Genomic DNA, 26,063 nt, shown 5'->3' on the forward strand with positions numbered 1-26,063 from the left:
GAGAGCGCGCCCGGGCGTGCGCAGGGGCGGCGGGGCGGCGGCGCGGGGACGCGCGGTGACCGTTGGCGCTGAGGGGAGGAGGCAGCCGCCGCCGCCGCCGCCGCCGTTGCGCAGATCCGGGCCGCGGCTGTGGGGAGGGCGACGGAGCTGGTGACCTTCCGGAGGCGGGAGCGAGCGAGGAGGCCCGGGAGCGCCGAGCGCCGCCGCCGCCGCCATGAACAACTCGGGCGCGGACGAGATCGGGTGAGGACTGGCGGCGCGGGCCTGCGTGTCTGCCCTGGGCCCGGCCTCAGACGCCGCCCCCCGGGGCCGCCCCGTCAAGGTCACGCCGGCCGGGGGCGAACTCGGGACCGTGACTCGCCGCGGCTTCGCGCCGGGGGCTCTGGACGGGAGAGCGGGGTCCGGGGGGTCTGGGGGGTCCGGGCGCCCCCACCGCCCCTTCCCGGCTTTTCGTCGTAGGGGACCGTGAATGGGGACCTGAGGGGTCGGGGGCTCCCCGAACGGCCACCTGGGGGAGTCCTGGGGCGCCCCCGCCGCCGCTTCCCCACTGCGCGTTCTGGGGGCCCTGGAATGGGAGCCCGAGGGTTTCGGGGGGCCCCGGCCGCTGCATCCCGGCTTCCCGACCGTGGTGACCCGGAACGGGAACCGGGGGGATCTGGGGCGCCCCCGCCGCTGCCTGCAGACTCCCTGGTTTGGGGGACCCCGAATGGGAACCGGAGGGAGCCTGCGGGGACTCCAGGGCGTCCTCGCTGCCGCTCCCCGGCTTCCGGGCCAGGGGCACCCCGAACCGTGGCCTGGGGGGGCGGGCAGGGGGCGCCCCCAGTGCGCGCCCAAACTTGGCGGGCGGCGCACGTGGCGAGCCGAGCCGAGGGTTCCGGTTCTGGCGCCGCCCAGCTTCTCCCACTCGGGGCTCCGGGCCCCCCGCTCCCATCGCAGCCCCGGGGCCCGCGGGGCTCGCAGTGTTTACGTTCTCCCGGCGCCTCCCCGCCCGGGGTGGGCTCGAGCCGCGGAAGGGAGCGGGAGCGCGTCCCCTGCGATCGCAGCCTGGCGGGACCCCACGGGGCCGGGAAGCGTCGTTCCGCGGGGTCCCTTTGGCGAGCGCGGCTCCTGCAGCACTGACGTCCTTTCCGAGGTGTGTTCTTCCGGCAGGACGGTCTGGGCTGGGGTTTCCTCGTGGTCTGGTGTGAATTTCTCGGGGTGTTCTCAGGGCCGGGATTGGCCCGTGCTGCAGCGGTGGCTGCTAGAGGGTGGCCTGGGCAGGCCCCTCCCGCACGCGCCGCAGGTCACGCCTGTGGACGGGGATGCTTTTTGTGGCTTCTCCCCCGTCCGCAGACAAAGCAAAAGAGCCCCTTCCTCTGGAGAACGGGGTTGCTCGCACGGAGCCCCCGCCTCGCCCATGCTGAGGCCTCTCCAGGCACTTTGGCTTGCCAGGGGCCGTGTGCCTGTGGGGAGGCATGACCTGGAGGGGGCCCCAGCGGGATTGGCCCGAGCAGGGGCTCCACGGCCACGGGGAATGGAGCCCTCGACTCTGGGAGGATGGGGGGAGGGGCTCCCAGGTGGGGTGCCTGGGTTAGGTCAGTTCTAGCCACAGGTGAGCGTGGTCCCGCTCCATCCCAGCCTGGCTGCAAGGAAGCTGGAGAGAGGTGAGGGCTACTCCCCTTCCCACCCTGCACAGACACCCTTGGGAAGTGGGGAGGCTGCGTGGAGGGGACAGGAGTACATGGACCCTGCTCTCCTCCTCAGCTGCCAGCTCTGTCCACATCACCGGCCTTTAGAGCTGGAAGGCCCGGCTGCCCAGGAGTGTCCACTGCTTTCTGAGTCAGACTCGGTGGCCAAGAAGTGTTGACACAGCTACATTTTGCGTGGGAAACAGGCTTCCATTCTGTGTGGGAGTCTGTGGTCTACTCTGAGCGCCTTGCTGTGGCGACTTGTGTGGACAAACGCTTGTGCCCCTGTGAAACGCCCTCCTGGCAGGTTCCCTGCAGTTTCCTGGGAGGCCACAGGGTCAGCCCTCTGGGGGATGCCACTCGGAAGGGTGCTGAGCTTGGATGGAAGCGGGTCCTCTGTGACGGACGGACGGCAGCTTTTGGGATGCCATGGGTCTGTGATTTCCCACGGTGGGGGGCCTTGGCACCTCCTCAGTCTGCCCTTCTTCCTCACCCGCATCCCTCACTACTCACTGCCGTGGAGGCGGCGAGAGATCCCTCTGGCTCCCACCAAGTCCTGCACCTGTCGCCACAATCCCTGCTTGGCCTGGAGAGCACCTGGTGCGGGGTCAACGCCTCAGGACAGTTGGAGCCCTGCAGCCGCTGTTCTGGGACACTTGTGGCCACCCAGCCGCTGCCATGGGGAGGTGGGTTAGGGAGCGTCCCTCGGGGAAAGCTCTGCTTTTGAGTTTGAGTCCAAGAAGCCTTTCTGAGTGTTGAGAGTACCGACGCTGGCTTAGAAGTCTGGGTAAAGCCTGACGGGGGCGAAAGTCAGCTGGGCCTGTGGGGATAACAAGTGCCTTCCGCACCCTGACTTGTAGTCAGCCCAAGGAGGGGGCTGCACGCAGGAGGAAGCGCACAGGAAAGGTGGCGTGTGGGGAGCCGCTGTCAACCTTGCTGGGTTTGGCACGCGGACCCCCTGTACTGGAGGTGATGGGCGATGTCCTCATTTGGGATTGGGGCCCATCCTGGTCCTCTTGTGAAGGGTGGGGGACAGGCACTGAGCTGTCTGGAAGGTTAGAGGGACAGTGCCTGCTGGTGGCCTGCAGTGCTCAGGGCACAGGCGATCAGGAAGGCCCTCCCTGGCCTTGTGAAGTCACCTTCAAGTCTCTGGGTTGAGTGCCTTGAACTGGATTCTGGGAAGCTGACACAGTGCAGCCGGGGTCACTGAGTCCTGTGGGTAGCTGCTGGGTGCTGGGCACCTGTGTGATACGCCAGGTGTCAGGAATAGGACCCAATGCCTAGCTTACTGGGAAGGGGCAGAGGCTCGGAGGGGTCACCTCGAGCGCTCAGGCCATTGTATTCTGCTGACCTCCAAGGCGGAGGGTGTCGTGGAACTGGAGAGGGAGGTTTGTGGAAGATTCTATCTGGTAGGTACACCGGGGAATGGTGAGACAGGGACACCTGCACATATTTAGGGAAGTCACAGGAGGAGGAGGGACTCAGCGGAGAGAGGAGAAAGCAGCTTCAGGGTAACGCAGGACTGTGATGGGGCCGTGGGGCTTAGAGCCAGAAAGGCCCATGGCGGGTTCCTAGGGTTATTGGGTGGCTGTGGATGCAGATACCGTGTGGCCTGGAGAGCCTGTGACCGCCTGTGCGGTGCACCTGGGAGGAGGGACTGCTGGTCAGTTCAGAGGGCCGTCATCTTGGGGAGGCTGTTGCAATGTAGGGAGTGATGGGAAACGTCATGGGGCCTTTCTGGGGCTCTTGTGGTGCATTTGGGTTATTTTGAGGTGGATGCCCGGGCTCTGTCAGCACTCTGGCCTGGATCACTCTGAGGCAGGGCATCCTGGGCACTGCAGGCTGCTGGGCAGCATCTTTGGCCCCACTTGCTCTGTGCCAGGAACAGCCCCACTCATGACAACCACAAATGCCCCCAGACATCAGCCTATGTCCTGTGGGGCAGGGGAGACTCGCCAGGGTGAGAGTTGCCGTCTGGGAGCATCTGTGCTCAGCCTGGTTCCCACCACGTTGGGGGTAGCAGCTCCTTGTGGTTTATGACTTGTCCTGTGTTGGCTCCTTTGGTTCCTGTGAATGGGCCGTGAGGTCAGGGTGCTCCTGACTGGGTGCTCCTTGGCTCTGATGGTCTGGAGCAGGCAGGTGTCTAGAAAGGCAGCAGCACCGCCCTGGCATGTGCCCTTCACTCAGCAGCTCCCCAGTAGCCCAGAGCCAGCAGCAGCATGCAGCGTGCCCAGCTGGTGCTTGTTCCCTTGACTAACCCTTGGCTTTTCCAGAGAGTCAGAGGGACAGAGGAGTTGAGGGATTCGTCCAGGGTCCTCCCAGCGAGTGGAAGAGCCTGAGCTGGGAATCCACACTCCTCTGCTGCCCGCCCCACGCAGAGAGCCCTCCTGGTCAGGCTGCTGTGTGCATGGTGCGGTCTGTGAATCTGAGGTTGTGTTGTTTTCTGTGGACTGAGGCCTGATCCCCGTGACACTGTGCTGTGATGTCGGAATCCCTGAGAGCCATTACAGAACCTTAGGCAGAGGCCACTCACTTGACAGACGCTTATGGGCTGAGGTTCCAGCTTGAATCCAGGCGTTGTGAAGGACGACACTGGTTGCCTGGGAGGGTGGGGCTGGCAGGGAGAGGAAGAGGACGACCACAGTTAGCGCCCAGGATGTGGGCATTCAGTGCCCCCTTCAGCACATAGCAGTGCATTACAGTGCACAGACTGCTGATGTGTTCTGTGGACCCCGCACCCTGCCAGCGTTGGGGTGGGGAGGGCACCTGCCCTGCTGGTGAGGGGAACCTGGCTGTGGGGGGCGGGGCTCTGCTCACTGGCCTGAGGCAGGCAGTGGGTGGAGCAGTCCCTGTTGGCCTTAGGGGCAGGAAGGTTCATAGACTCCCCACACAGCAGCCGCCACTGGGCCTGGGCTTCTGCCTCTCGAGATTGTGCCCAGAGCTGAGTGTGACTGGCAGAGCTCGAAGCTAGGTGGGGCCTCTGGGGAGGCAGGTTCCTCCTGGCTTGGTCCCTCAGCCCAGCAGGAAGGGAAAGGTCCCCTGCTGACTGCCCTCGGTGAGGCTGCTGGCCCTGAGTGGCCAGGCCGGCAGCCACTTTTTGAAGTCCTCTCTGCTACTGCCAGGAGGCCAGGGCTGTCTGTGGTCAGCCTAGGCCAGGGGAAGCCTCTGCAGATGGACCTTCTGCTTTCATACCTCACCGCCCAGCTGCCCTAAGGGCGCACAGCAAGCGAGCCTGCCACCCCAAACAGCTTTTGCTTTAACAGGCGGAAGAGAGCGGCTGCTCCGGCTGCTGTGGGTTCAGCCCCTGCCGGGTGTGGAGCTACGGGGCTTGGGCACCAGGCTTGCAGATGCTGGGAGGTGTGACCTTTGGTAGTCAGACTGCACACCAGACTCCAGGTTGCCAGGGAAGAAGGGGAGCTCGCCCCACACCTCCCCCACTGACGAGAACAGCCCGTTTGGGTTTGTGGGGTGTAAGGTCTATAGGAGCGTGACTTCCAGTGTCGGAGAGGCCATCAGCTGGGTGATGGCTCTCCCACCATTGGGCTCCTCAGAGGCAGAGCGTGGGGGGGTTACATTTGTAGCTGACCCCTTAATCTGTATAGGCCAGTGTTTAACTGCCCAGTTAACGTCCTCGGTCCACACGGCGCCAGCCCAGGTGCAGGCTGAGCCAGCCTGGAGCTGAGGACAAGCAGACTGCCAGCCCCAGAGCCAGCCCCGAGAGTCAGCAGCACCTCCTGTGCTGGCCACGGCCCATGTGGCTCCCTGGACTCCGGCATTTACTTGTGTGAGAGTTGAGAGTTGGTTTTGCTTCCTGGGCAGTTCATGGGCAGTGTCTGGGAGGTGTCTGCCCAGGACCCCGTGTGTTTCTGGGGTGCTGGCCTCTTACTCATCACCTGGTGAGGTTGGCAGCCAACAGCTTTCTTTTATTCACTAAAAAATCCTCAGCCTCAGAAGTAGGGACTTTGTGCCAGGGCCCTGGAAGCAGTCCCTGCTACTGAGGAGGTGACCCTGCCTCCTGGGGCTTTCTGGAGCCTTCTGTCTAGACCGTGGAGAAGGTGCCAGTCTTAGCCGGCAGCCTCTGAGCAGTAGCAAGAGAAACACACATGAGACGCTTTAGCACAGCACCAGCCCGGAGTTGCCTTCCCTTCGAAGCAGACACGCCGTGTAAAACAAAAGCTATCAGGGGCAGTCTCAGATTTCATGAGTAACAAGACTTGTTTCAAATTTAAGAAACTTAAATTCTGTCACGTTCTCAGTACTGAAAGGTTTTTATGCCATAATCGTATATGTAATTTCTGACTTACGGGAAAAATTACAAAAGGAGTAACAAACATCCCTATATTCTCTTGACTCTGCAAGACTCAAGACTCACCGCTGGCAGACATTTTGCCGTCCGCCACCCGGCACCTCTTGCCGCTCCACCAGTGAACTCTGGTTTTTTTTTTTTTGGCCAGAGTCTCACTCCCCACCCTGTCCCCCAGGCTGGAGTGCAGTGGCGTGATCTTGGCCCAGTGCAGCCTCTGTCTCCTGGGTTCAGGTGACTCCTGTAATCCCAGCCTCCTGAGTAGCCCCTGCCCACAGTGTGTGGCTGAGTTTTGTATTTTTAGTAGAGATGGGATTTTGCCATGTTGGCCAGGCTGGTCTTGAACTTCTGACCTTAGGTGTCCACCCGCCTTGGCCTCCCAGAGTTCTGGGATTCAGGTGTGAGCCGCCGCGCCCACTGTGTGTTTTCTCTTGAAATATTTGAGAGTAGCTGGAGGCGGGGGAGTGGCGTCCCTTTATGTGGACACTGAGCTATCCATTGTTTCCCAAGAACAACGACATTCTCTTACATGAACACAGCTCAGTGACCAGAATCTCGAAAGCAGCCGGGCGGGTGCGGGGCTCATGCCTGTCATCCCAGCACTTTGGGAGGCTGAGGTGGGCGGATCACAAGGCCAAGAGATTGAGACCATCCCGGCCAACATCGTGAAATCTTGTCTCTGTTGAAAATACAAAAATTAGCTGGGCGTGGTGGTGCACACCTATCAATTCAGCTACTCGGGTGGCCGGCAGGAGAGTCTCTTGAACCTGGGAGGCAGAGGTTGCCGGGATTGCACTCCAGCCTGGGCAACAGAGCGTGACTCTGTCTCAAAAAAAAAAAAAAATTGAAAAAAAATTTATATTTTTTTATTTTTTAAAGTTTTGTTTAAGAGACAAGGTCTTTGTCACCCCAGCCGGAGTGCAGTGACATGATCATGGCTCACTGCAGCCTCGACCTAGGCTAAAACGATCCTTCTGCCCCAGCCTCCCAAGTAGGCAGGACTACAGGCACCACCACGGCTCCTTATGTTGTCCGGGCTGGTCTTGAACTCCTGGCCTCCCAGAATGCTGCGGTGACAGGCAGGATCTGCTGCATCCCGTTAGAAAGACAGTGTTGGGACCGGGCCACTAACCCACCCACCCTGTTCTGACTTTCCCAGACCTCCCCCTAATACCCAACTTTTGAAATTTCAATGAGGACCGAAACTGGACTGGTCTGACGAGTTCCTGCCACCTGCCGCCGGGTAGCTGAGGTGGGCGGGCGGGGATTCGGTTTCTTGGAGGACACCTGCCTATTACCTGGCTGTTTGGTGGGTGCAGTGCTAACTAGCAGCTGGTATTTCTTCATGTGACTTGGGGGTGTGTGTATGTGTGTGTGTGAATGTGAATGCTTGAACTTTTATTCCAAAGGCTTGTGTAAATGGACATTTTTCTGGCAGTTTCTGCTAGTCTCGGGGGCCCTACCTTCATGGGGTGGGGACTGCTGCTGGCCCTCCTGCTGGGTGCCCGGCCCTGCTGGCAGGGATGTGGGCGGGGCCGGGCCTGACTCCGCACAGGCACAGCCTATGGGGAGTGAGGCACACGGAGCCTTGCTCCTCCCACGGTGGCTAGTTCTGACCTCAGTGCTCCCTGGCCTGATTGCGAAGGGTGCGTGGGAGTCGCAGGATTTTAAGTGAATGAGGCTTAAGCCTGCTGCTGTTGCGGATCAGCGTGTTTTTCTCTGAAATTGGTCTTTTCAGGTCTCCTCTCTAGTGGTCAGGAAACACAGGGCCACTGGCACAGTCCACCTGGGGGGGGGGTTGCTTGTTGACATTGTGAAGACGGCAGCGGGTGCCTTTCCTGTAGTGGGACCACGCTTTGTTTTTCACACACTATATTTAAACGAGCCTTTCTTAGGGAAAAAGAAGGAGCAGGAACAAGCCCCTGGCAGTTGGCTGTGGCAGACCCTTCACCAGGGGCTGAGTCTGGGAGCTGGAGTTCACAGGCCCCAGGCGGTCATCGATGAGAGGTGCCGAACGTGCCAGCCACCTTGCATGGGTCTTTCCTGGCGAGCTGGCAGGAGCTGGAGGAGCAGGGTTGCGTTCCAGCCCGTCCCATCGCTCCTGACCGCTGGTGGGGCAGTGATGTGTTCAACCTGCCAGGGACCTTTCTGCAAAAGCACAAGCAGGTGTGGCGTGGTCGGCCATCAGGAACCTGGGGACCCTTGTGTGCCTGCTGTTTTCAGTGATGCTGGCAGCGTTCTTGGGTGGAGCTTCGAGGGTGCTCTGCTCTCTGGAGACCAAGGGTGTTGATGGTGCTGGCACTGAGTCACAGCCAAAATTCAGCTCAGGGACTTCATTTCTGAATACGTGTCCCCTTTTCCAGGGAAAGTGGGCAGGACTGGAGAGCCGCAGATAGAACCATCTCTTCCCTGCCTCCTGGGTTTGGGGGAAGCTTGAGTGACATCTAAGGCCCTGCGCCTGGGTAAGCCTTGTGGCCCGTGTGTCTCAGACAGGCCCAGTGGGTGCCATGGCTGATGCATGGTGGCACAGCCCTTGTTGGGAGTTGGAATAGCCAAGGCCCCTGGGTGCACTCAGAGCTACAGGGGGTGATAAGATGGGCCCTTGGGTGTCGCCGCAGGGTGGATGGCAGACGCCTTGGGAGTCCTCCAGCTCATTTGCCCAGAAGAGACAGCCCCAGGGTGAGGGCGAGGGCTTGTGAGGATGGGCAGGGGGTGCCAGTGCTGAGCCTGGAGCTCCACGGCCTTCCCGGCCATCTGTGGGCCTCATTCTCTTGTGAGTGCAGGTTCATCTGGAGGCTTCTGTGTCTCCCCACCGCGCTTGGGGCTGTAATCCACAGGCCTCGTGGCTTAGGTGTCTAGTTTATGTGCACATTTCAAATCTAGACTTCTAAATTCTTTTTCCTGGTTATAAAATATTTGCAAAGGCTGTAGGAAAGTGAGCCTGTGTCCCGCTCGGCAGCAGCACGGGTCTGTGCGGTCACCACCGGTCTGTCACAGGAACTCTGCCCATTGCGCGGGAGGTCTGCATGTGGCTCTGTGGCCAGTCCTCTCCCCATGGTGCTGGCAAGGCTTGGGATCATCTTTCGTGTCTGCAGACAGCATGGGAGAAGCTGACCTGCCGTTGCTGTGAGCTTCTCGCCGTCACGTGTGCATAAGCTGCTTCCGTGTTTTGAATTGAGACCTCAGTTTGGCTCAGATGGGGGCATTTCTCAGGCGACAGCTTGTCTTGATGGTGAATGTTTTCTCATTGAATTGCAGGAAGCTCTTCGTGGGCGGTCTGGACTGGAGCACGACCCAAGGTAGGTGGCGAAGGGGTGTCAGGTGGGTGCTGCAGGCAGGCTCTAGGACCTTGGCCTTCAGCTTGTGTCGGCAGCCTCTTGCTGCTGTCTTGGATGTTTCAAAGCGCTGTTGATACTGTTTTGATTTCTGGGCAGGGGACATTGGAGTTGGCTGGGGCAGAGTAAGTGTGTATTACTTTGAGACTGTTAATTTGGCCCTGGTATTTCCCATCCCAAATTACAGGGAAGACTTGAGTCTGCAGGTTCGTAGCTCAGGGCTGAGGTGGGTGGTGGAGGCAGAGGGCGAGGGCCTGGCCAAGCTCCCAAGTTGAGAGTAGAGGAGGAGAAAGTGTGCAGCGCATTCGGTGCTCCGTGCTCACCGTCAGCATCCGGAGGTGTTGCGTTTGCCTTCCCGGACTCCCACAAAGGCAGGTGGTGACTGCCGGCCGCTGCTGTGCTCACTGGCAGCCCCTCTGGTTTACACGAGGGCCTTAAGTGTGTACTTCCTGGACACCACCCCCTCACCCCCAGTCCAGCATTGCCGTACGCGCGGCCGGTGGACTCGAAGAGCGCGTGCCTGCAGCCACCGCCTGGCGCGTGCCTAATGCCCTGGTCCTGTGTGTTTGTGTTGTGTTCCCAATTTCTGAGCAGAGACTCTGCGCAGCTACTTTTCCCAATATGGAGAAGTCGTAGACTGTGTTATCATGAAAGATAAAACCACCAACCAGTCTCGAGGGTTTGGGTTTGTCAAATTTAAAGACCCGAACTGTGTGGGGACAGTGCTGGCCAGCAGACCGCACACGCTAGACGGCCGAAACGTAAGTGTTCTTCCGGGAGCTCTCTCCCGCTCTGCCTCCCCTGTCGTGGCTTTGCTTCATTCTGTCCTGGACTCCGATGGATGTTTGTATTAGAGCATGTTTGCAAGTGGGTTGATGTGGAGGCCGAAGCCGTGGTGCCAAGGCTGGATAGTGCAGTAGGACGCAGGGTGGACGGAGCCGGCGGGTGGGGCGGGGCTGCTGTGCTGTGGCTGCTCTTGTGCTGACGCCTTCTTTCCTAGAGAAACAGCCTCTTACTCACCACCGGCTGATTTGAAATTTCTTACAGATCGACCCCAAGCCATGCACACCCCGGGGGATGCAGCCAGAGAGAACACGGCCAAAGGAAGGATGGGTAAGGGGCGGGGCCAGGTGGCCTCCTCGTGCATTCTTCTCTCGGGATGGAGACGCGTGCCTTGGATCTGCTGTTTTCGCTCACTAAGATCGAGAGCGACAGAGGTCTTCTAGGTTGACACTCGAGCAGTCGAGCCTCACCCAGGCTTATCAGTGCTGTGTTTTATCCTACAGCCAGGAAAATTCTTACTAGTCTATCTTAAGAAAAAACAAGGACAGCTCACACTATTTCTTGGCAGGAGCCCTTCATCTTACTCTGTGTGCTGTGTGCCCACTGTGCTGGGCCAGGCCATGTCAACTCGTGCCGGCCACCTTGCCACTCCTCTTGAGGTCCCCTGACATGGCAACTTGGGTTCTCTGACCCACGGCCCTGGTGCTTGCCTGGCTGACAGGGCACCGTCCCGGCATGGGGTTTCCCTGGTCTACTTAACTTCCTCCAGCCGTGCGGTTCTCACACGGGCACCAGGAGCCCGGTGGGGCGGTGCAGATGGAGAAGCTCCCACCCCCACGGAGCGCGCTGGACAGTGCAGACCTGGAGGCCTGCTGAGGCACCGAGTGCCAGCCTCTCCGCAGTGTGGGCAGCAGGCTTCAGAACCCTTGGAACAGTTTTTTTTCTTTTTTTTTTTTTTTAACTTTATTAGGAAACCTTAAAAAAAATTTTTTTTTTAAAAAAGACAGGGTTTCACCATGTTGGTCAGGCTGGTCTTGAACTCCAGACCTCAGGTGATCTGTCCACCTTGGCCTCCAAAGTGCTTGGATTACAGGCGTGAGCCACCACGCCCGGCAGGAAACTTTTTAACTACAAAAAAAATAGAAGAATAGCACAAAGAATACCTAAATACACCATGTAGGTTTATACATCATTAATATTTTGCTAGATATATCTATCTCTGTCCACATGTACCACTCCTAAGGACTGGAGGGTGCGTCCCCTAAAATTCCGTCCTCCCCACACGCACCGTCGGTCAGCACGCCGGAGAATGGCTGCAGGGAGTCCTGTGTGGTCTGTGCAGGCCACGCTCCCGCTGCGGAATTGCCCCACAAGTTCTCATAGCTGTTTTCTGCAGACTGGAATCCAGTCGCGGTTCGTGCTCTGCCTGGTTACTCACTCACTAGCGTCTCTGGTTTACTAAGATGTAACGGGCACCTGGTAACTGCACAACTTGGTGGGTTCTGACCCACGCGGCCACTCGTGAAACCACCCTTACAGTCATGGCAGTGGGCGCCCGCCCCCAAAGCTTTAGTCTCTTAATTCAAAGCAGTTGGGACCACTTAAAGTGTGGTAGCCTTGGATAGGAGAAGAAGAGGACTCTGGGTGGGGTGGGGGCAGGAGAGCAGCCACAGCTGAGGGGCGAGTGACAAGGCCCGGGCAGTGGCGTCCAGGAGCAGGCTCACTGGGCAGTGGGAGGCAGCGGCAGCAGGGGCTGTGTGGTTCGGGCCATGTGTCACATGGCTCTGGAGCTGCTAGAGGTTTCCGTAGTCATCGCTGTCGCCTGCTGAAGAAGGGCAGCCTGAAATGCAGCTTATCTCTGCTCGCTGCCATGCCATCGTCAGCGCTCCCGTTCCCCAGCACTCGGAAGTCCCTGCCTTCACAGTGGGCGCCGGCTGTAATGCCGAGTAGCTGAAGGCGAGCACACCCCATGCGGTTTCCGTTTAGCTGAAATTCAGCCCTGCAAAAATGCTAATCCCTGTCTCCTTGAGTCTCTAGAAAAATGCAAAAGCGTCTCAGAAGAGCCCGGTGTTTCTGGTCGCTCCTCAGACCTAGCAGGCCCGTGGGACGCTGTTGCCCGGCTTTCAGCCGGCTCTTACAGCCAGTGCAGCTCACGGAGGGTGTGGAGGGTCCGTCGTGAGCTAACCGTTCTTCCCTTCTTCAAACAGCAGAAAGGACCCCGGAGTGATAACAGTAAATCCAATAAGATATTTGTCGGTGGAATTCCTCACAACTGTGGTGAGACAGAGCTCAGGGAATACTTCAAGAAGTTCGGAGTGGTAAGTTTCTCCTACCCGGCGGGGCTGTTGGGCAGAGCTGCTTCTGCTCGTCCTCCGCCTTCTCGGGGTGCAGTGGCGGAGCCGCAGGTGCACAGACCGTTCAGGCCGGGAGCTCGTGCTCTCATCTTCTGCCGATGCCTGAACCCCCCACCGAAAAGATGGAAAACCCAGCCTTGGCCTTCATGGCCACTTAATGTCCCAGTCGGGTAGTTCTGCAGTCTGCTAGCCTGACAGCCTTCAGGGCGTCCGCCTGATTCCACTGTGAAAACACCATGGGGTAAAGAGTCAGAGAACGGCGGTCACACAGAAATGGGGCTCAGCGTGACCTGGACGAGCTGACTTCCACCGGGCAAGTGGGAGAATACCCAGTCTCAGCTGAGCCTGGTGCCAGAGGGAGTTGGGACAGCCGGGTGGCGGCCGGCAGGGAGTCCTCCCAGTCACCTGACGCAGGTGCGTGTTCTCACCCTGAGGTCCTGCTGGGGCTCATCCCGTGCCCCGCAGGCCACATTCCTAGCCCCTCCAGCAGGACAGTCCTGTGGGCCTGGGTCCAACATATGTTTATAAGGTGTAACTCAGGGGGCCGCGGGCCTAGGCCGGGAATGAGGGGCCCTGAGCGGAGGCCAGGGAAGGAGCACAGGGTCCGCAGAGGAGCTGTGTGTGGCTGTCCTGCCGCTCTGAGTGAGGGCTGAGCTTCCCTTCGCTTCCCTTGTTTGGGTAGGAAGGGCTTCTGTGGGGTCTTCTGGCTCCCACGACCTCTGCTAGGACGTGTGGCCAGCGTCCTTGGCCCTTCGTGTCCCTCAGCATACACGTGAGCGGGGCCATGGGCGGCTCGGAGATGGATGCCCATGCGCCTGCCCTGGAGCTGCTTCTCTGCGCCTTCATCTGGCCCCAGAGTGTGGGGGCTCCTGCCTTTCCCAGGGAGCAGCGCTTGGCCTGTGCACCTCCCACGCTGAAGGAGGGTGCGCCCCATGAGGATGCCTCGGAAAAGCCCCCTCGGCGCTGGCGCTGGCGCTGGCACTGGGCTCATGCCATTCTCTGCTTCCAGGTCACGGAGGTGGTCATGATCTATGATGCCGAGAAGCAGAGGCCCCGAGGTAAGGGCAGATCCAGTTTGTCCTTGGCCTTCTCTCCCTGCTCCCCCCTCAGATGGCAAACTATCTCACCCGCCAGGCACACATAGGTGGTGGCTGTAGCAACCAGCCTCAGGACAGGACGATTTGGAGACAAATGACTAAAACGTGGGTCCCTCCCGTGCACCCCATTCAGCCTGTCTGTGCTTCCCGAGGTCAGACGTCACACGTTGTTTTTTGCTTTGCTCTTTTGGCGTTTTTATGACTCGACATGGGTGTCAGCCTGGTTTCTGTTTTTCACCGCGTCCCGGAAGAGTGTGCTGCTTCTGCATCTGACCTTCCTTCGCCCCCTCGTCGAGTCCTCCCAGTGTGGCCGGTCTCATTTCGTGTCGTGGGCCGGCCGGCCCGGCGTGGAGTGTGCACTCCCGTCATCCATCCCGTGCTTCTTTCTTTGTTTTTTGTCCCCCCTCTGAAGTCAGTGGGGCAGGTGGGAGGAGGGGTGAGGAGTCACCTCAGGGCCTCCCTCATCATTTCCCTCAGCTCCCCGCACGCCTGTCCGCATTGGTTTGTGGAGCTGGGGCCATGGGCGCCCCGTTTCTGTGCCCCTTTTCTGTGGCTGCCGCTGTCTGTCCCGCCCGCATGGTTTTGGTTCATCAGCCGCTTTTGGCCAGCCACGCGAGCAGATCCGCAGCCTGGGTCTGCCCGAGGCGTCTGTGCCGCCCCGCATCACCCGCCAGGTCAGTCCAGGCAGCCCCGAGCGCCACGCGGCGCCACAGCATGGCCGCCATGCTGGAGCATAGTTTGCCATTTGAACCTCCCTCCCCACGGTTAGGGGTGTTCCTCCTCCATGTTGGTTACGCTGTTAAGTCTTAGTGGTAACTTAATTTAGACATAGACGTACATGCTAAGTGACGTGCTTAAGTGTCTGGTAGTAAAGTACAGTAATGTTAAGTAAGTTGTTTTTCCTTCTCTCTGTGAATTGTTTGTGATTAACGATTATCTCTTTAGATTTCTCTTCTCCAGGTGCTAAATTATGTCACACAGGTACAGGCCAGTCCCGCAGTCAGAGGACGGAGCGGCTTCGCTCCAGTGGGGTGTAAACGAAGTTTCAGGTGTTTCTGTCCCGCTTCCTCAGTGGTGATGTCGCCTCTTGACAGCCGCATTCCTAGACAGCGCTCAGGGCGCCTCCCCCAGGACCCAGCGCCTCTTGCACTGTGCCCGGACCAGGCGAACCCTGTGGTTTCAGACACTCCTGCAGTTTGAGAAAATGTCTACTTCTAAATATGTTGTCTCATCACCGATGCCGCGCTCCAATACTGCCTCTGATCTCGGGAAACTTGAGTGCGTGGGAATCCGAGGGTGCCTTCTAGATCCTCCCGCTTCCCTCCGGCTGCCCAGAGCTGGCGCCCCTTCTCCTTGCATCCTGTCCCATGTGGACGGGACGTGGCTGGCGAGTGTCGCTGAGTCCACGCTGGCGTACAGACCACTTCGGGGCCAGCATGTGGCCACACGTCCTTAGCCGTCGGGCTTTGAAAGTGTCCCTTGGGTGTCAGGCGAGTGGAGGGCAGGAGAGACGCCGTGGTGCTTCTTAGCGAGTCCTCCCAGAGAGTGCGTTCTCTTCCTTGGCCTTTCTTCCTCTTCTGAGATGGGTCTGTGTTCCCCTTCCTGCCACCTCCCTCTTCCTCTCCATTGACTGAAGGTTGTGGCCATGTCCCTGTCGGGGACCCCGCATGTGTCTCGGGCACACAGTGTCTGCGTGGGTCCCTGCACAGCCCTCCCTCGTCTGCCCTCAGCTCGCCCGCTGCAGCCGCTGCCTCCTTCGCCTCCGGCCCCACCTTCCCTCGGGTCTTCCTCCCGCCTCCTCGCTGTGTGCCTTGCCCTCCTGGTCCCTCTTCCTCCTCTCCCGTCAGGTTGCAGACGCCACGTGCAGTAATGCTGAGGTGCATGCGTGTGCTCAGGACGGCGGGAGGCTCCTAAAGTGCGGGCGACCTTTGTCCTCTCACAGTCTGAGCTGCCCTTTCTGCCCCATTTCCATCTTTTCTCACCCAGTTTTGCTTGTCATGTTTCTGCCTGGTCCCAGCTACAGCAGCCCCAGCCCGTTTCTTGAGCTTGGGTGGCCCCATGGTGGGCCGCTCCTTCCGGGGGCCCTTGCCTGCTCCCACCCCCATGGCCTTCCTCTGCCGCGCTCACGCCCGTGTCGCACTGTGCCCCACTGTGTGGTGCTTTGTCACACACCCTGTGCCTCTGGCGCGCGGCCCATCTTCAGCCCCATCTCCACTTTTCCCTCGTCCGTCTTTGTTCTGTGAGGTCTTGGGCAGCTGTCTGCCGCGCACTTCCTTCTGTCCAGCACACAGGCCATCTGGGGAGGTGCTAGCGTGGCCGGGGTCCCTCGGGAGGACAGTGTGCTCTGCGGTGTCGCACTCCACCCAGCCGGGGAAGCCTGGGGAGCCCAGCGCACTCCTGCGTAGAGGACGAGACCCACTCCGTTAGCGGGGGCCGCGCTCGCCCCAGACCGACTAAACTTCGTTTATACTGCCACTCTTGTGTTTGGAAAGTGCTAAATTTTTTTTGCCTTTAAAATTTTCTGTTTTGATCCCATGGTGCACCTCGCTCTTGCTGCTGACAGCAGAGTCTGACCTGCTGGCACCCGTTGTGGCCTGTATCTTTGTGCACTGTTAGTCTACTGTGTGTATATGCATATATGCCTATGGTAGGACTCTCCTAGGACTCCTCGGGCTTTCCCAACGGTGTTGGGTAAGCCTGGCGAGGCACCCGCTGTGACGGACACTGTACTGTTAACGTTTAGAACGATACATGGCTGCTGCCAGCACTAGCTGCAAAACAATTTGCAGGCCGAGGGGGAGAGTCCTGGGTTTCAGAGAAGCACACACATCCACGGTGCACACCCCTGACAGAGGTGGAGACGTAGACTCCACGCAGGCTCCCGGCCTGCAGGCTTCCCTGGCTGTCTGTCCACGGGCGAGAGCCAGAGTATTGCAGCGAGGACCTCTGAGCCTCCCCTGGGGCCGGTGTGTCTGCCCGTAGCAGCGGAGGCCCTCTCCGTGTGCTGCCTTGGCCGCTGCGTTCTAGGATGTGCTCAATGTGCTCCTGACACAGAGCCCCAGCCTGGGAGTCTGGGTGTCAGCGGAGCCGTCCTCACCGTCTGTGCACTCTGGCAGCTCCTGGGGGGAGGCAGCGCCCACACACGGCTGAGCTGAAACCCGGGGTCGATCCCTCGGCCGCCCCGATACTGTTCCTCGCCCTGATCACCCTGTTTGTGTCACACGCCCTGCTACCTTGATTCACTCTTCGTCGTTGGCTAGGTTTTGGATTTATTACTTTCGAGGACGAGCAATCAGTGGACCAGGCTGTCAACATGCATTTTCACGACATCATGGGCAAAAAAGTGTGTAGTTGTAGTTTTACTTTACCTTAAGACCACGCCGAGGCTTAGGCAACCCGGGCTCACTGGAAGGGAGCCGTCCTTTCCTTCCTTCACACGGGGGTCGGGCCGCTTCCTCCCTCGAGCCTTCGCTGCGTGAGGCGTGCGGCCTGCGGTGGAGCTGGGTGTGTGGACCGTGGGTGGGTGGGTGTCTCCCAGCCTTGCTCCCGGAGCCCCTCCCTCTGGGTGGCCTGGGACCGGGCGGGTGGGGGCCCGGCCAGGCTGTGGCGGTGTTGGGGCTGACTCCAGTGAGACCGCAGCGTTGCCTCAGGCTTGGTTTCCATGACCACTCCTTCAGATGTCTGCAAATCCCACTGTCTGACACTGACCTGTAATGTGATCAGCAAGGGACCTCGGAGAGCCGAGGTTCCGCTTAAAACCGAAAGGAAAACGAAAACATCATGAAGGATTGGTTGTTTTAATTGGGTCACTTACTGTGGAACTCCGGCACCAGCCACATGCTCTCGGTAGTACTCAGCCACCATGCAGTCAAGTGACCTCTGGTTGTGTCATCTTCATACTGTGTTACCCCCGGAGGTGAGAGGGACAGGAGGCCACCCCCCGCCCCCAGGCCAGCCCTTGGTAGGTGTGTGTCAGAAAGGGCTTCCTACGTCCTTGTTTTCCCTGGACCCTCGGAGGGTCTTGAGGAGTGGACTCTGAAATAAGTAACTGGTAGAAATTCTGCAGTTAGCGAAAGCCTAGGGGTCCAAGTTTTTGCAGGATTCCTGTCTTGGTTCTTTGAAAGCAAGGAGCTCTGCTGTCTGTGCCAGGCTGCCTCGCACACCGAGGGGGATTCGACCCCGCCTCCATGGTGTGGCAGCGTCACCTGTTAACAGAAGAAGATGCTCAGCCTTTTGGACAAAGCCTCGGTTATTTTTTCAGCTAAAATGTCCTGGAGGGAGCCAGCCTCCTGCTCATGGTCTCCTGCCCCCACCCTCTACCCCAGCCCCGAGCATTTCAGGACGGTAGCACGTGTAGTTACTTTTGTATACAGGTGCCTTAGATTTGGCCGAAGACTTCATGAATTCCATTTGAACCCAACTAAAACAGGACACACCATCCTTGTTCCAACCCTCTCGGTGCAGGTTTCGCTGTAGAGTTAGCATGTGGGCTGCACGGGTGCCCGGCAGCACCAGCGCAGGTTCAGAGGAGTCTGCGCTCACAATTTTAAGGTACTAGGCCATGGACAGTGAGGGACCGCCCTGTGCAGTGCACACACCTGCTCTTGTCCCTGGGCAGCCCCCCGGGTACCCCCAGCCATGACTGTCCACGTGAGCCTCTGAGCTCGGCGGCTCAGTGTGCGTCTCGCCTCCCAAGGAGGACAGTCATTGGAGTCCAGCTTGCCCGGCACTGACCTTCACTGGTCGGCCGGACACGGCGGCACTTGGCGTCGCTGCCGGCCCCTCGTGGGGATTTTCCGTAGAGGTTTGGTCTTGGGTGATAGTTCACCTCCATGCCAGGCAACTCTGCGTTGCTGTGTTAACATAGGAAAGGGTAAAAGAATTTTTTTTTCCCCACGTACAAGGACTGCTCTGCTTTGTCAGCAGGAGCCACCGTCCTCTGAGGAGAGTGTGTGAAGACTCGTTAACTTGAATTCTTTGAAACTGGTCCCTTGGTCCTGCTGTCGCATTGCCTTGAGCTAAAGGGGATTCTGTTCCCATCATAGGCTGTCCTTGGGGCATTGGTCAGGCACGTGGGGGCTTTGTACCTCTGTGGCCACCGCTGTCTGTTCTCTCATGGAGAGAACAGGACGCATCTTGCGTAGAGCTCAGAAAGACCCCAAGGCTGACTCTAGGTGGATTCATTGTCTCTTTATTCTCATTAAAATTTACCATAAAAATAAGACAAATTCAGCAATCTCAAATGCTGAGGCAGCCCGCCCATGCTTTAAAGGAAGGCCGGCCCCTGCGCCTGGAAGAGGTAGGTCAGGCCCCGCGCCCGCCTCCTGAGAAGGCTGTGGCTCCTGAGTGTCTAGGGAGGGAAGGAAGGCCCCGGCTGCGGAGCAGACACAGTATGAAGATTGCTTACTGATCCAAATGTCCATTTTATTGCATGTCTGTTTCCTTTTTTTTGTTAGATGTAATGTAAGATTCTCTTACCACATCCATTCCCTCTGACATTATTTTTGAGTTAATTGAGATTCTTTAAGCGTTAGCCTGGGGAAGGTAAGTCTTTATCTTCCATTAGACATTTTAAATTAAACAATCTAAGTAAAACACCAGCCGTGTTTCTCAGGTATGCGTGAAAAGCACAGGCGGGTGGGCTCCGAGCGGCCCAGAGGGCAATGAGGATGCTGACGATGGCTGGGAAGACCCCGGTCCCGTTGTGTCCCCGTGTTTCCGAGAGGAAGGAGGGTGCTGACGTTTTACTTGAGTGAAAGACCCTTCGTCATGCACGAAACTCCCCTGAGGGCTGTTGGCCCTGTCCCTGCTGCCCCGCAGCGGGTGGGCTCTGCTTGTCTTACAGTTGTATCTATTGTACCTGAGAAACATTTTTTAAACAAAAAAAATTCAACAAAAAAATTTTTTTTAAGAAAAAAATGCTACTGGCCTAAATAAGGTTTATAGTTAAGTCTTTAGTCTTAAGTCGTAAGTTGCTAAGTGTAGTCATAAGTTACCCACGGGTGTGTCTGAAGGGAAGGGGTGCTGGGCCCGCAGCCCCGTCCTGAACCAGAGCTTGGTTTGTTTAGGTGGAAGTTAAACGGGCTGAGCCTCGGGACAGCAAGAGCCAGCCGCCGGGACAGCCAGGTGCCAGCCAGTGGGGGAGCCGCGTTGTTCCCAGCGCTGCCAATGGCTGGGCAGGCCAGCCCCCGCCCACGTGGCAGCAAGGATATGGCCCGCAAGGTAAGGCTGAGGCAGAGGTGCTCTCGGGACCCCCCCGTGTCTCAGACTCGCCCCGACCTACCCTGCTCGGCTGTTGCTGTGGCCTCCCCACTTCTGCTGCGCCTGCCAGTGCAACACGGTGGCCTTGAGTCCCGACCGGGAGCTGGCAGAGAGCCAGCTTCCAGGCGGCACTACAGCCTCCTCAGTAGCGGGGCAGCCACGGCTCAGGTGCCTGTCCTTGCCTGGGCCTCGCCGTCACCTGGAAGAGCTGCAGTGAGCGTCTGCACCTCGCTGCTGTGTGCCACAGCGGGTCTGAGCAAGAAACCCTGAGTTCTGCCGTTGCCGAGTTGAGCTTGGAATTGGGGTGCTGACCCCAGGGGGCCGCTGAGGACTGGGCAGGCTTTGGAGCTTTGCCACCTGCTGTCCCCTCTGCAGTGCCGTGGGCGCTCTGTGGCTAGACCTGTGCGGGGTGGCCCTGCCCCTACTCAAGAGCTTTCAGCAGCCACGGAACCCCTGGGCCTGGCCGCACAGCCTGACCCGAGTTCCAGGTCAGGGTTCCAGATGTCCCTTGTCCAGGCTCCGAGACTGTGGCTTCCCTGTGCCTTGTCTCAAACCTTTCTCTTTGGAGCTTCCCCTATTGGAAGCTGGGAGGTCCTGTGGGGACTGTCTGTGCCTTCTTGAGGCTTAGAAGTCTCAGGTTTCTCTGGGGTCCTCAGGTGGAGCTTGGAGGTCGCCCGAGCCCCAGTCAGCAGACAGTGCCTGCCATCTGGCAGGGGACAGAGGAGAGTGGCTTTAAGGCCTGTTTGACAGTGGGTGGGGAGTGCTTCTCTGCTCAGGGTTTGCGGGGGGCAGGGGGGGCTCTACCCTCAGGACCAGCAGGCTCTGAGCATAGAGGGCCCCTGGGTGGGCCCCAGCCCCGGATGCTCATGCTCCGCGGCTCCTCGTCCTCATCTGCGTCGGGCACCTGGGCGGACACGGCTCCAACCTCCTCTTCTGTTCTCTCATCCAGGAATGTGGGTGCCGGCAGGACAGGCGATCGGTAAGTCCTTGTTGATAGAGCAGAGGTGGGGACGGAAGCCACATGGCAAGCTGACTCAGCAGGCGCCCGAGGACAGCGGGCACAGCCTGGTTCCTGTGTCCTGAATGCTGGAGAGGAAGAGAGGGTGAGGGGCCTGCTGGGAGCCCCTGGCAGGCCCAGGTCTGGCTGTGGCCGGGCTGTGTCACCCAGCGCACTCCGCCCATCACTCCTGCACTGTGTTCCAGGTGGCTACGGACCGCCCCCTGCGGGAAGAGGAGCGCCCCCGCCACCCCCACCATTCACCTCCTACATCGTGTCCACCCCTCCCGGAGGCTTCCCCCCTCCCCAGGGTTTCCCTCAGGGCTACGGTGCCCCGCCACAGTTCAGTAAGTCGAGGGGGCCTTGGGGGGGGGGCCTCCCGCCTGCTCTGGAGACTCCAGCCAGCCAGGTGGTGGGTGGGAGCGATGGGGGTTCCTGTGTTACATGTCTGGTCTCAGCCTCAGGGAGAGCTGCAGGTGGGGTGTGGCTGCTCAGCATGTCACCTGCCAACAGGCCCTTCACCTGCAGGTGGGCTCCGTTGCCTGTGGCTTTGCTGGTCAGGCTGAAGGGCAGCCCAGGCTCTTGCAGGCCGGAGAGCTCACGGCAGGAACGTCTGTACCCGGCCACTTCCTCTCACGAGCCCCTCAGGAGACGGTGCCAGGACTTCGTGTCTCAGCCTCGTACTTCAGAATTGGGGGGACATTTGTTTGAGGGTGCACAAGTTCTCATTATTGACTGATTTTCTGGTATGCTTCAGTTGTAATTGAAGAGCTAAGTATAAGAGTAGAAGTACACCCAGAATTTCATCTTACTGTAATTTTTTGAGACAGAGTTTCACTCTTGTTGCCCAGGCTGGAGTGCAGTGGGCCGATCTCGGCTCACTGCAGCCTCCGCCTCCTGGGTTCAAGTGATTCTCCTGCCTCAGCCTCCCGAGTAGCTGGGATTACAGGTGCATGCCACCATACCCGGCCAATTTTGTATTTTTAGTAGAGATGGGGTTTATCCATGTTGGCCAGGCTGGTCTTGAACTCGTGACCTCAGCACACCCAGAATTTTTGATGGGCTCCCAGGGTGGGGCCACTGGCGCCCTTCAGTAGAGGAGAAGAGATGCAGGCCTTCCAGGGGTGTGGCTTTCTAGGATCTTGTGGTCCCTTTACCGCCCAGCCAGTGGTTACTCCTCAGAGCACGCCGTCGGCACGGGGCTCTATCAGGATCTGATTTTCACTTGCCGTCCTTGGGACCCGGGGGTCTTTTACAGTTGGGGAACATCCCAGTGTGCGCTGGGGGCTTGGAGGCTCCATGTGGCTGTGGCACAGGAGTGGGCGGTTGCATGCTCTGGTCTGGATCAGGCTCTGCACATGGAGGCCCTTGGGCCAGATGACTGACAGGAGGGAGCTGGGTGGGACCTCGGCCCGCCTGACATCCAGCAGCAGAGGGCAGGGTGGCAGTGTCTCTGGCACGGCAGTCCCTTCCGAGCTCGTCAGGACACGCCCTCACCTGTGCTGGCAGCTTCGTAAACACGGGCACTGGGCATGGTGGCGAGCTTTTGTTCTGAAATGGATTTTGCTTTTGCTGTGGGGTTACTTGCTCCTTGAGGTTTTTTTTTTTTTTTTTTTTTTTTTTTTTTTTTTGAGACGGAGTTTCCACTCTTGTTACCCAGGCTGGAGTGCAATGGCGCGATCTTGGCTCACCACAACCCCTGGGTTCAGGCAATTCTCCTGCCTCAGCCTCCTGAGTAGCTGGGATTACAGGCACGCGCCACCATGCCCAGCTAATTTTTTGTATTTTTAGTAGAGACGGGGTTTCACCATGTTGACCAGGATGGTCTCGATCTGTTGACCTCATGATCCACCCTCTTCGGCCTCCCAAAGTGCTGGGATTACAGGCGTGAGCCACCGCGCCTGGCCTCCTTGAGTTCTTGTCTGACGCCCGCCCTACTGCAGCTCAGCGAACTGCCGCCATCCCAGGGGCGTGTGTTTCCCGGGGGTACAGCCTGGGTCTGTGGCTCTGTGATCCATTCTGTGGACGTCCATGAGGCCAGGGCATTGTGTGGGTTAGGGTGGCAGTCCCATCTGGGCAGCTCCTGCCTGGCTGGGGGTGGGTCTCCTGCTGGTCCGCCCCCAGCTGCACCACGTGGCCGTGCCTTGCCTTCCTGTGCGTCTGCAGGTTTTGGCTACGGGCCTCCACCTCCACCACCGGATCAGTTTGCCCCTCCTGGGGTTCCTCCTCCACCGGCCACTCCCGGGGCAGCGCCTCTGGCCTTCCCTCCACCTCCGTCTCAGGCCGCCCCGGACATGAGCAAGCCCCCGACAGCTCAGCCAGACTTCCCCTACGGTCAGTATGGTAAGTGGTCTCCTGCTGGCCCCGAGACCCCAGGCACAGCTTGCCTTCTGCTTCCTCCCCCTTTACCTGGCAGGAAAGGATAGAGGGAGGGGGCAGACGTGCAGCGTTTGTTGGAGAGCGCTCTTGCCCCGGCAGAAGGGAGCGCGGGAGTGTGGGTCGCAGCAGAGCGTTCGTCCACTCAGCAGGTGTTGCAGGGCCTGCGTGTGTGCGAAGCTGAGTGGTGACTGGGTCAAGGGAAGTGGGTCCCAGGAGGCTGTGATCACTGTCGCAAGGTCAAGGCCCTTGATGTGGGTCCCGGGTGCACCGACCCCTCGGCGTTTGCAGTTTCTGAGGTCATCATTCTCCTGCTGGGTTACAGACCCTGCCTGGGGTAGAGGCCTGGGTCTGCAGCAGGCCATGGCCTGGACGTGGGATTTGCCTTGGCCTTGATGGCTTTCGTGACTTGGGTGCTGTCTGGAGGTGACCTGTGGGAGGCGCATGTGCTTCAGGGCTCAGAGCTTGGTGAGGGGTGGGGCTAGGAGCTTGGTGGGGGCGGGTCTAGGGGCTTGGTGGGGGACAGGGCCAGGATGGGTCAAGGTTTTGCATGTCTGTAGTTCTTGACCTGCACTGAGCCTAGTGTCACGGCAGCCTGGCTCCAGACCAATGCGGTGTCCTAAGTGGGTAGGGCTCCAACCACGGGCAGCTCCTCCAGCACCAGGGGATGCTCACAGGCAGGGGGTGAGAACATGGGGCGCCTGTGAACACGCTTCCTTTAGGCCTGGTGGGTGCTGGGAGTGGGAGCTGTGTGTGGCGCAGGTTCCCACCTGCCTTGCATGGCTCTGGTTCCCTTGCCCTCATGACCAGGCCTTGGGCCCAGGTTGCTGCATATGTGGGTCTTCACCTGCCACCAAGCCCCGAGTGTCTACGGCTGGCAGGGGGGCATGAGGCGCCCAGTTGGGCCGTGGAGTGTGTGTCAGCCACTGCTCTCGGTGGCGGCTGCCTGGGTTGGTCACCCCGGTCTCGTCTCTTGCCAGGCCTGGGTTCCTATTCTCCAGACCCGCCGGGCTGCGGCCCACACTTTGTTTACACTCTTATGGTCAGGCTGAGCAGTGATGTGGCTTAGGTAGGTGCCTCCTCCAGGTTCCTCCCACCTGCCTGCACCGGGAAGTGGACGTGGCTTCCCCTGCCGCCCGGGCGGGGGTGGACGTTGGCGATGCCCTCTGGGGAGGGGCCCTTGCCAGTGCTAAGATGTTGGCTGGTTATAAGCCTTCACCAGATCCAGGATCTCCCGGAGCCCACGCCTGCCTGTGCCCTGTGCACCTGACTGGGAACCCAGAGGGTGCGGGAGGGGCTTCCTGAAGGTGTGTAGTCGGGTGGGGAACAGCCCGGTGTCTGTTCTTGTTCAGGACACCACTGTCCACGCCCCTGAGGTCGGCTGTGTGGCTGGACCGGCCACAGGGTGTGCTGGACCCTCCGTCATGGTATCACTGGGGCAGTCAGGTTGGGCCCAGGACCCTTCCCTGACACGTGCCACCAACGGACGTGCCCTGGCAGGGGGACGACGTGGGGTCTGGGTAGGCCCTGCATTGGTGCAAGGGCGCATTGGGGGTTTTCTGAAACTGAGAGCCAGCTTTCTAGAAGCCCTGTCCATGATGGCGCCTCGGGCCGTCTGTGTCTCCACCCACCCCCAGCCATCTCCAGCCTGCCCCCGACCAACCCACGGTGTCTTCCGGATTGAACGGGGAAGCGGCAAGGCCATGTGGGCCACGGAGGGCTCTGGAAGCTGATGTTCCCTGTGTGTGCCCTGCTCACACTGGTTTTGAGGGAGAGAACACGCCACCCGTGGCTCCTCTCGGTGGCTTATGTGCTGGCCTGAGAAGGGCTGCATCCCACCCTGTGGGGCCTGTGGTCTCCAGGTGGCTCCGTGGAACTGCGTCCAGGCAGCCTCGCTTGACGGCAGTGCCCAGTGCCCGGGGACCGCCCCGAGCTCACAGGCCTCTCTCCCCCAGCAGGTTACGGGCAGGACTTGAGTGGCTTTGGACAGGGCTTCTCGGACCCCAGCCAGCAGCCCCCCTCCTACGGGGGCCCCTCCGTGCCAGGGTCAGGGGGCCCCCCCGCCGGTGGCAGCGGCTTTGGACGAGGGCAGAACCACAACGTGCAAGGGTTCCACCCCTACCGACGCTAGCCGCGGTGGCGACTTCTACACGGCCCAGACCCGGATTCCAAGCTTGTGAACTCGTGACAATCACAAACGTGGCGGCAACGTAGCAACTCAGCCTTGGGGGGCGGGGGGGGCGAGGCTTTTGGAGCGGCTGTGGGTGTCTTTTGGACTGAGGTTTTTAAGTATTTCTTTCTCTAACCCATCAGCACAATAAAAAAAAGTCACTGGTTCAACAACAGGGTTAAAAAAAATGTCTTCAGCTTTAATTCAAAAGTTCAGGTTTCTTTTTCTTCTTTTCTTTGGAAATTATTTTCCTGAGCCTTTTGTTTTATGGTATATTGTAAACTTTTATGTTAAAGAAAAAATATACATTTACAAATTGTGAGATTTTTAAGAGAAATTTTCTACGATGTATACTGGCTTATTTTTTAATTTAAAACAGGGTTTCCGTCAGCACTGGTGGAGGGGGTGCGTTTCTAGTCCCCTTGCTTTGGGGGTTGGGACTCCTTGGTCCAGAAACTCTGGGAGCTTCAAGAAGAAATCTACTGAGTGTGTTTCTGTTTTTCATTTAATTCCTTGCTTTTGTCGACTGACCTGCCTGGTAGTCTCTGAGGTGCGCTGTGGGGGCTGCGCGCAGCCAGCCGCGTGGACACTGGCGGTCTGGATCCCACGGCTGGGTGGGCCGAGTTGGAGGCCATCTCCCCAGGCACGTGGCTTCAGGGTGTTTCCCACTGACCAGTTTGACCCTGGTTTGAATAAAGAGAAGTGCGTTTGGATTAGAAA

At 59.2% G+C, this 26,063-nt stretch overlaps 1 protein-coding gene across 23 annotated transcripts; it reads left to right on the forward strand.

The window, feature by feature from the left end:
• On the forward strand, nucleotides 1-26,063 carry DAZAP1 (DAZ associated protein 1). 23 transcript variants are annotated; one of them, XM_078361375.1, is made up of 14 exons: nucleotides 1-243; nucleotides 8,334-8,432; nucleotides 9,229-9,269; nucleotides 9,900-10,066; nucleotides 10,353-10,418; nucleotides 12,296-12,406; nucleotides 13,452-13,500; nucleotides 16,800-16,882; nucleotides 19,608-19,761; nucleotides 20,750-20,779; nucleotides 21,004-21,144; nucleotides 22,964-23,140; nucleotides 24,154-24,242; nucleotides 25,132-26,063. In XM_078361375.1, the coding sequence occupies exons 4-13, from the start codon at nucleotides 9,953-9,955 to the stop codon at nucleotides 24,240-24,242; spliced, it is 1,014 nt and encodes a 337-aa protein (XP_078217501.1). In that variant the 5' UTR covers nucleotides 1-243; nucleotides 8,334-8,432; nucleotides 9,229-9,269; nucleotides 9,900-9,952; the 3' UTR covers nucleotides 25,132-26,063. The 23 variants fall into 23 exon arrangements, with proteins under 23 accessions (XP_078217501.1, XP_035141568.1, XP_078217496.1 ...); XM_035285677.3 differs by lacking the exon at nucleotides 24,154-24,242 and having other exon boundaries at nucleotides 25,129-26,063; XM_078361370.1 differs by lacking the exon at nucleotides 24,154-24,242.

Source organism: Callithrix jacchus, chromosome 22 (assembly GCF_049354715.1).
Source record: "Callithrix jacchus isolate 240 chromosome 22, calJac240_pri, whole genome shotgun sequence".
In the NCBI taxonomy this organism is placed as follows: domain Eukaryota; kingdom Metazoa; phylum Chordata; class Mammalia; order Primates; family Cebidae; genus Callithrix; species Callithrix jacchus.

Excerpts from the sequence above, each read along its gene's own strand:
- DAZAP1 (XM_008986906.4), top strand. The coding sequence starts at position 215 with ATGAACAACTCGGGCGCGGACGAGATCGG. Across the intron at positions 10,067-10,352 it reads ACACGCTAGACGGCCGAAAC|ATCGACCCCAAGCCATGCAC; the intron begins GTAAGTGTTCTT and ends AATTTCTTACAG. Across the intron at positions 23,141-25,128 it reads CTTCCCCTACGGTCAGTATG|CAGGTTACGGGCAGGACTTG; the intron begins GTAAGTGGTCTC and ends TCTCTCCCCCAG.